General features: G+C 54.5%; 1 protein-coding gene across 1 annotated transcript; it reads right to left on the reverse strand.

Annotated features, from left to right (window-relative positions):
• Positions 1-23: 23 nt before the first annotated feature.
• ICAM3 (intercellular adhesion molecule 3) lies at positions 24-7,119 on the reverse strand. Its single transcript, XM_032883964.1, has 8 exons — positions 7,012-7,119; positions 6,696-6,787; positions 5,866-6,132; positions 1,999-2,304; positions 1,373-1,660; positions 762-1,016; positions 404-652; positions 24-307 (listed from the first exon to the last, which is right to left on the reverse strand). The coding sequence occupies exons 2-8, from the start codon at positions 6,775-6,777 to the stop codon at positions 114-116; spliced, it is 1,641 nt and encodes a 546-aa protein (XP_032739855.1). The 5' UTR covers positions 6,778-6,787; positions 7,012-7,119; the 3' UTR covers positions 24-113.
• Positions 7,120-9,177: the final 2,058 nt, after the last annotated feature.

The raw sequence follows: 9,177 nt of genomic DNA on the forward strand, positions 1-9,177 counted from the left end.
ACACGTGGAATCAAGCCACAGACTCCGGATTTTGAGAGCTTTATTGGTGCGGAACCCGGGGATACAGCCAAACCCCTCATCGGCTTTGGTCCAGCGTTCCCCCAGCTGGAAGTTCAGGATGGATCCTCCCCTACAGCCTCCTCGGGCTGCCTAGACGTCAGGGGCAACGAAGTGCTCCCCTGGTTCACATGGTAGATGTCACTATGCCTGTGGACCCCGAAGACGTACAGTAAGGCAGCGCAGATCGTCACCACGCCCAGGACCGCTAACACCCCCAGGACGATGCTGACGGCGCGGGTGTTCCGATCTATGCAGAGAAGCAAGAAATAAATACACACGCTCTGCCGCCCCACGCCCCCGCCCGGGGTTGCCCATCTATACCCGCGGCCCCGTCTTGGCTCACCCCAAACGTTCATCACCACGGCTATAGTCTGTGTGCCTCGTGAGCTGGCCGCCTTGCAGGAGTACGCTCCATTATGTTTTAACCTGACGAGGAACGGGATCCCGATGGGCACCTCAAGCCGGGAGCCTTCCTGGAAACAGTGCAGCGTGGGGTCCGGGTTGCCCCGAGCCTGGCACTGCAGGACCTGGATAGTCCTATCTTTCCACGTCAAGCGTTGAGGACATTTGGCTTGGTCAATCTTGGGACCGTCTGTGGATCAGTCCAATGATAAGACACACTCGAGGCACAGTGGGGCAAGGGAGAGACTTCCCACCAAACCAGGAGAGCAAGGGTTTAAAGATCAGAGTGACCTACTCACACAAGACACGCAACTGGACGCTGCTGTTTCTGTGTAAGATCTCCCCATCCACCCGGAGGGTCGCACTGCAGAAGAAAATGCGCCTGTCGTCCGTCTCGGTGGCGTTTAGCTGAAACTGGACAGGCTGTCCAGGGGCCGGAGCTGGAACTCCCTCCAGCGTGACCTGGACTCGGGGTCCGGCCAAGCAAGTCACAGTCACTGCGGTCCCCTCGGGGGCGCTGGGCTCACTCAGGTTTAGGATGGGCCCATGGAAGCCTAAAGACGCGACATTGCCCAGTAGGTTACTGACCACGCCCCTCACATAGATCTGTCCCCGCCCTCCACTTGTCTCTTTCTTCTTGGGGTATCCAGGCCATGCCTTTATGCTACTCGGTGCGACGCCCCTTCCCCCCGCCACCCCCGCGGCCCCAGTCCAGCTTAGGGTAATCTTGCTATATATACACCCTTCGTGTAATTTAGGCCCCGCCCACACGACAACCCCTTCCTCTCTGAGGGCTCAGACCCCACCTCTCCAGTTTAGTCTCCGCCCTATATATGTCACTCCACTGCGGATACCGAAGCCCCGCCCCTTGTCTCGCCTGGCCTGCTGTCTTGGCTCCGCCCCCTCTTACTGTAGATGGTTATGTTCTCCCGGGCCTCCCAGCTGACGTTCGCCAATGTCATGTTGCAGACAATCTCCCGGGCACCCTCCTGTTCCATGCTCGCTGTGGCTGTGGCTGTGGCCGTGATCGTGTTCCCGTGGTTCTCGACTGTAGAGTTCAGCGTCTGGTTCCCCAGCGCCAGGTGGACCTGGACCTCAGAGGCGGGGAACAACCCGTCCACGGTGCAGTTCACGGACCAAGTCGTTCCCACCTCCAAGAACCGAGGGACAGTGAGGTGTGGAGTGGTCACGGGCAGTGCTGGGGAGAAGGGCGGACGTGAGCAGGAGGAGGGTCTCCCAGAGCCCTGGGCGTCCCTTTCCCCATGGAATGCTCACTGTCCCGAACCAGGGTCCTTCTTTCCCAGGATATCTTGCGGCCTGGCTCACCACCTTCCCAGGACACACCCCCTTAGACTTCTCGTTAGTTACCGCGGCCTCGAGTCTCCCAACTGAGGCTACACCGTCCTCAGTGGCCAAGGGCATCCCTTCCCAGAAGCCGCTGAGGTCCAGTCCCCTCCATTTGCAAGAAACCTCCCGACCAGGGTACCCCTTCTCTGGCTCAGCTCATCACCCACCCTCTGCAGCCTCTTCCCTCACCAAAGGTTTGGAGCTGCCTGGGGGCCGAGCTGTTCTGGAACAATCCCAGCCCTCCGGGCCTCAGGTCCAGTTCCGTGCGGCAGGAGAAATTGGCGAGGTGGTCCTCTCTGCCCGCCAACACCGCGACCGTGACCTCGGCGGGTTCCCCGACGGCTGGCTGCCGGCTCAGCTCCTCCTCCCCGCGGAGCAGCACCACGGTGAGGTTTCTCCGGGGCGCCCCGCCTGCCACCTGGCAGCGCAGGGTGAGGTTTTCGCCCACGGGCTGCCAGCGGGGCAGGGGTAACAGCTCCACTCGCTCCGGGAACCCTGGGGCGGGGTTGGGAGCGGGGAGCGTTGTACTCACCAGCCAGCCCTACAACTCCCACCCCAGGGAGCTGAGAGAAAGCTGAAGGTGGCCCAGGGCAGAACTGAACTTTGAGTTAATAAATGGGGAGGGCTTAGTACTGTGCCAGAAGTGTTTGCTATTGTCCTTAACATCATGATTATTATTTCCTGTTTTGTGGGATCCCTTGCCAGGAACCGAAATAGAAGTCAGATTTTCTGTTCCTGAGAAATTCACGTTGAGGAAAAAAAAAGGGGGAAGAAAGGGGACTAAGTTATGACCACTTACAATGTTATTAGTGCTTATAAAAGTTCCTGTTTATTTAGTTTTCCTTAGACTTTCCAAATGTCCTTCTCCTTCATGCACACAGCAACCAAGCGAAATCTCTATATCCTTCTTTTTTATGGATAGGGAAACTGAGGCCCAGAGAGGTGAGGGTAAGGTGATCTACCCAAGGACACAGAGCCAGAAAGGGACCCAGCTGGGGTTAGAAGGTGAGTCACCCAAACTCCAGGCCCATGTGTGTTCCCCTGCCTCCTTGATGTCACAGCCTGGGACTCCCACAGCCCACCTCCCAGCGTCTGGCCTGGACTCTGGCCTTGGCCTCCTCAGTCAGTCCCAGGCACTCAAGGCTCTTCTGGGGCAGCCTCTCAGGGTGACCAGGCTGGCTGGGTCTGCTCCCAGCGGCAGCTGCAGTGCCCCTCCTAGGCATGGGGACCAAATCCCGGGCCCCCTTCGGGAAGCATCTTGGGCCCTCGACAACTCAAGCCTGGATCTCAGCTATCACACGGAGGCCAGTGCACAGGCTGCTGTGAAAAATAGCTAACATCTTCCTGCAGGTGTCCCCCGCTTTCCAAAAGTTCATGACTCCACTTTGGTGAAAGCCCAACATTAATTAGCACCTGTTTTCGCTAAGCAGAAGAAATCGGAAGAGGATTTTCGCTTTTAAGAAAAATAGCCAGGGGGCGCCTGGGTGCCTCCATCAGTTAAGTCTCTGCCTTCCTCTAAGGTTGTGATCCCAGATCCTGGGATCCAGGCCCACATCGGGCTCCCTGCTCATCAGAGAGCCTGCTTCTCCTTCTCCCTCTGCTCCTCCCACCTGCTTGTGCTCTCTCACTCTCTCTCTCTCACATAAATAAAATCTCTTAAAAAAGAAAAGGAAAGGAAAATGGCCAGGGGCGCCTCTGCACAGTTGGTTAGGCCTCCAGCCCTGGGTTTCGGCTCAAGTCATGATCCCAGGGTCATGAGATCGAGCCCCACGTTGGGCTCTGTGTTCAGTGCAGACTCAGCTTGAAATTCTCTCTCCCTCTCCCTCGGCCTCTCCTGCTTGTGCTCCCTCTCAAATAAATAAATCAACCTTTAAAAAAAAAATTGGCAAAAAGCAAAGATAACATTCAGTGTTGGTATTGCAGGGAGGGGTTATAGGGCAGCAGATATCATGTCCAGTGAGAGGGGCATCCAAGGTCCTTCCCTGGGATGACACTCAGCATCCCAGCAGCGATCCACTGGAGCTCTGACCTGCGTCTGCGAGCATCGGGGCTTTCTCCCCATTTATTTTGTGAGCCTGTTAGCAAAATGTGTCCGTAAGATGTATCAGAAAAGCCTAGGAGATGTTATTTTTGGCGTCTGAGAATGCTCAAGATTTTTTTCAATAGAAATTGATTGCTGCTTCACTTTCCATCATTTTTAAAAAAAGATTTTATTTATTTATTTATTTATTTATTTATTTATTGGAGAGGGAGAGAGAGAAAGAGAATACACACAAGCGAGGGGAGCAGCAGAGGGAGAGGGAGAAGCAGGCTCTCTGCTGAGCAGGGAGCCTGATGGGCTCTATCTCAGGACTCTGGGATCATCACCTGAGCTGAAGTCAGACACTTAAGGACTGAGGCCCACAGGCCCACCAACTTTACATCATTTTGACTCACAAAAGTTTTCACAGGAGTGCTTTCCTTTGGAATAGTAGGAGAAGCCTGTATTTACAATTTTAGAGTATTTAACAAAAAGGGCCCCCATCCAACCTCGGGCACCAGGGGTCAGAGATGGTGGCATGTGGGCCAATGCTAGTAACGCTTGGGAACTCAGGGCTGGGGTGGGGTGGGACAGCCCCAACATGGAGAGTTTGCCAGTTTCTGCAGTGTAAATACTCCTACTCTGGCTGCTTTTAAGCTACCCAACGTGACGCAGGGTCTCGAAGGGATGAGTGCATTCGGCTCCTGTGAGCCAGGACTGACAGGCTTCCACAGAACGCTGGACAGAGGTATCTGGGATACACAGAGATCTGCACCTTACACGGAAATGCAGATACAAAGACATAAAAGCACAGACGTGTCCCGACGCAGACCTCCACGCCCATCACACACAGATACACACATCGACACAGAAACACATGCTCACACACAGAGACACACACAGGCGCAGATCCTGAGCCAGACTTACCCACACTCACATTCACACCCCCACACGCCACAGGCACACACAAACATGCAGACAGACACTAACGCCTGTGTACACTCCACACAGACCCACAGAGATGATGACACACGTATGTACATGCACAGACACGCACATGGGGACACAGACACAGGCGCACACACGATCCCATGCATATACCACACTTCTCTATGAAGGCTCCGCCAAATGGCAGGGACCAGGAGGGGCGTGCTCTCTTTTCTGATCTATTGGATTCCTTTAAACGCAGAAAAACTCTGGCAGGAAGCATAAGAAACTAGTAACAGGAGCGCCTGGGTGGCTCAGTGGGTTAAAGCCTCTACCTTCGGCTCAGGTCATGATCTCAGGGTCCTTGGATCGAGCCCTGCATCAGGCTCTCTGCTCCATGGGGAGCCTGCTCCCTCCTCTCTCTCTGCCTGCCTCTGCCTACTTGTGATCTCTCTCTGTCAAATAAATAAATAAAATCTTAAAAAAAAAAAAACAACAAAGAAAGAAACTGGTAACGGCGGGGATTGGGGAAGACTCAGCTGTTAGGAGCAAGGACCTGAGAGCCAGATGACCAGCTTCTCCACTCGTGGGCTGTGAGCCCCGACAAGCGACTTGACCCCACTGAGCCCTCTGTCCTCATTTGCGGAATGAGGCTCCTCGGGGTTCCTCCCCCAGACTGGGGCTGCTTATGGACTGAAAGAGCACCCAGTGTCCACATGAACACATCGCAGCCAGCACTAGGAAGAATGGAGGTTCTGACTTTAATGCCTTTTTATAACTCTTGATTTGAAACCACATACATGACTTATTCCCTGCCATAAGAAATAGAGAAAGAAAAGAAGATGTCATCGAAAAAAGTGCTTGATGGGATCCAAGTAAATTGATTCCGCAGCTGTTGCCTTGGCATATGGTTGTGATGTGCCCCTCTCTCCACACACACACACACACACACACACACACACACACACACACGCTCAGGTCCACACTCTGGGTCAGAGCCCAGGTCCATCTCTGCAGACTCAGGGTTCCCTGCTCCCCCACACCCCTCACCATCTCCCCACCCCAACTACTGCCCCAGGCCGGTCCCATCTCCAGGCTCTATCACTCACGGTACACTGTGATGATCAAGAAGCCTATCATCTGAACATCATTGCAGAAGCCAGAGCAGAGGACCTGGGTGTCACCAGTCACATTGAAGAGCTGGAAGGCCGCCCAGCCCAGGCCATTGCCCACAGGTTCCTTGGATAGGGATGTCTCTAGGGCGATGAGGTTGGGATTGGGGCAATCCGTACTGCAGTTGACCAAGAAGGACCCCCCGGCAGGCACCACGGGGCTCTGGACCTCCACCCTCAGCGGGAACTGCTGTCCTGGGGCACCTGTGGGAGCAGAGGGACACTCTACTGGCCGGTGCCTCTCCCCAGCCCCCGACAGCCCACCTCTCAACACCACCTCCCTGCATTTGTGGTGCCTCAGTCCAGTGGGGAAGACGGATGATTGGTCAGGAGTTGGGGAAAGCCCTGAGGAAGGCTAGGGGAGACCCTGATCCAGCCTGGAGGAGGAAGTGAGCCAACAAAAGCTTCCTGGAGGAGGAGGCAAATCGGGCCAGCTCTGAAGGGAAAATAGGAGTGTTCTGAGTGAAAGGGAAGAGATCCCGGCAGAGGGGAAAGTAGAAACAAAGGTCCAGGGAAGGAGTCTGTGGGGGGGTGGGGGCGGGGCAAGTCACATTGCAGGGATGAGGCATCAGGGAGCCCTGAAGGCCGAGGTAAACAGCCGTTCTGTTGAGGCCGCTGGGTGAGTACCCGCCGGATTCGAGTTTAGGGAAGTGTTACAGGGCCAGGAGCGGGGTGAGGGAAGCTCTGCTTCATCAATTCCCACCCCCACCCTGCCGGCCATCGGCCAGTACCCCAGCTCCAATCCTCCCCAGCCTGACTTGCCTCACCTGGGGGCAGCAGACAGCAGACGAGAAGCAGGGAGATGAGTGGAGTCCCGAAGGCCCCGGGCAGCAGCCCCGGGAGCACCATGGTGGCCAGCCTGTAGGAGAAAGTCGTCCTAATGCGGTCCAGGGCAGCCGGGGGTGGGGTGGGGGAGTGGGTGTGGCCCCCACGGGACGGAAGCCCAGCCACAGCGTTAAAACTGCAGAAGTCCAGGGGCGGCTCTTCGGGCCAGCCCTGGAGAAGAGCAGGGGGTCCGGAGTGGGGGGACCCCAGCGAGGTAGAGGCTGCTGGTGGGTCTTGGACGGGGCAGGCCTGACTCACACCGCTGGCCCCCGTGATCGACAGGAAATGCTAACACAGTTGGCTTCCTTTGTGCTCAGTACTAGGAAGCCTGGGGTGCGTTGGAGGAGGTGATGAGACGCCTCCTTCCTGCTGAACTTGGGTGAAGGGGGTGCTCGGTTTCCAGAGAAGAAGTTAACAGGGGATCTCCAGGCAGGCAGTGTCCTTGAGGTGATGAGGTGGGATTGCACAAGGACAGTGGAGGGACTTGTAGGCAGGGTCTAAAGGCGTTAGCGTGGGGACCTGATATTCCCGGGATGAGGCAAATAAGAGACTTGGGGGAGATAGTGAGGGTCCCCTAAGATGAGTAAAGACATGAAAATGGACAGAAGCCACGTTGAAGGGGCCCGGGTGCCTGGCTCTGCATTGACTTGTCTGAGTGGCTACTGTGGGGGTGCTTTAACTTGGAAGATCTTGGAGGATCCCCCCATTTCCTGTGTGTCATGCTGAGGTGGGGTGTTTGGAGTACAGCCAAATCCTGGGCCGAATCCAGCCGAAGGTGCTACTTATAACTGGCCCTTCCCTCCCTCCTCACAACCCCCCCTGCCTCCCCTTGCCCCCTCCCCTGGGGGCAGCAGCTTTCTCTACCCCAAGAAAAGGTTCTGGGGGCCCAGGTGGGCACTTCCATTTCCATCTGCTCCATCTCCAGAGCTTCGGACCTTGTCTCGTGCCTCTGATCTGAGCTCTAGAGAGGAACCTTGTTGAGGTCCTCGAGGGCAGCCAGCATCCACCCTCTGTCCCCATTCCGAGACAATGCCCCCTGCTCTCTCAGCTGGAATATCTCCCCGCTCCAGTTGGGTCTCTCCCCTGCTGCCCTGCCCTGGGTGGGGAGGTGGGGAGGTGGTGGGGGGCACCCCCGTCCATTTCCCCTAAAGTCCTGAGAGGGCGCCTAAAACCAAAATCAAAAGTATTTGTAAGTAACCCTGGTCTCCCTCCCTTTTCTAAAGTTCCGTTACGCCACTTGGCTTTTACGAAAGACTTACATTAGTACCTGTTTTTTTTTTTTTTTTTTTTAGTACCTGTTTTTTTTAACCAAAGGAAATCTGAAGAGAATTTTCCTTTTTAGGAGAAAAGATTAAAAGCGAAAATAGTATTCAGCATTGGATTCGTAGTGGACGTTATAGAGGACGGTGCCCAACTACGCAGTGGGAGGGGCGCCCCAAGTCCTTCCCCGGGATGACACTCAGCATCCCAGCAGCGAGCCGCTGGAGCTCTGACCTGCGTCTGCAAGCATCGGGGCTTTCTCCCCATTTATTCTGGGTCTGGGAACACTAACAATTTTTTCCACATAAATTCATGATAATTACTTCTTCACTTTAGGCCATTTTTGACTTATAAAAGGTTTCATAGGAACGCATCACTTTGGCATGGCTGGGGGAACTTATGTTATCTGGTGAGGGATTATATCCAGTTTAGAGAAATTCCTGCAAGTTACAGAGGAAGTAAACAGGGGATCTCCAGTCAGGTACTGTCCTTGAGGTGATAAAATGGGATTGCAAGGCAACATTTCAAGAGGACAATAGGGGGACTTCTAGGAGGGTCTAAAAGCCTTAGCATGAGGGCTCAATATTCTTGGGGTGGGGAATGCAACTACAACACAACTCAACAACAACAAAAAAAAACCCATTTGAAAATGGGCAAAGGACTTGAATAGACATTTCTTCAAAGAAGCTATTTAGGGCACCTGGATGGCTTAGTCGGTTAAGCATCTGCTTTCAGCTCAGGTCATGATCCCAGGGTCCTGAGATCAAGCCCCGAATCAGGATCCCTACTCAGTCAGCAGCCTGCTTTTCCCTCTCCTTCTGCTGTTCCCCCTGCTCATGCGCTCTCTCCCTCTCTCAAATAAATAAATAAAATCCTTTTTTTTTAAAATGGAAAGTGAAGAAGCAATCAATTTCTAGTGAAAAAAATCTTGAGCCTTCTCAGACTCCCGAAATAATATCTCTTAGACCTGATCCCACGAATGAGCTAAAACCAAGAGTCAGATGCTTAAACGACTGAGCCACCCAGGTGTCCCTAAAAAATTTTTTTGGGGGGGGCACCTGGGTGGTTCAGCTGGTTAAGCAGCTGCCTTTGGCTCAGGTCATGATCCTGGAGACCCAGGATCGAGTCCCGTATTGGGCTCCCAGCTCCGCGGGGAGTCTGCTT

The sequence above is a fragment of the Lontra canadensis genome, unplaced genomic scaffold (genome assembly GCF_010015895.1).
Source record: "Lontra canadensis isolate GAN:19392208 unplaced genomic scaffold, GSC_riverotter_1.0 scaffold88, whole genome shotgun sequence".
NCBI lineage: Eukaryota > Metazoa > Chordata > Mammalia > Carnivora > Mustelidae > Lontra > Lontra canadensis.

Bases quoted from the DNA above. Each gene is read 5' to 3' on its own strand.
- ICAM3 (XM_032883964.1), bottom strand. From the start codon at position 6,777: ATGGTGCTCCCGGGGCTGCTGCCCGGGGCCTTCGGGACTCCACTCATC. The intron at 2,305-5,865 runs GTGAGTGATAGA...ACCCCGCCCCAG, and splicing joins CTTGATCATCACAGTGTACC to GGTTCCCGGAGCGAGTGGAG. The intron at 1,661-1,998 runs GTGAGGGAAGAG...CCTTCTCCCCAG, and splicing joins CAGGCAGCTCCAAACCTTTG to CACTGCCCGTGACCACTCCA.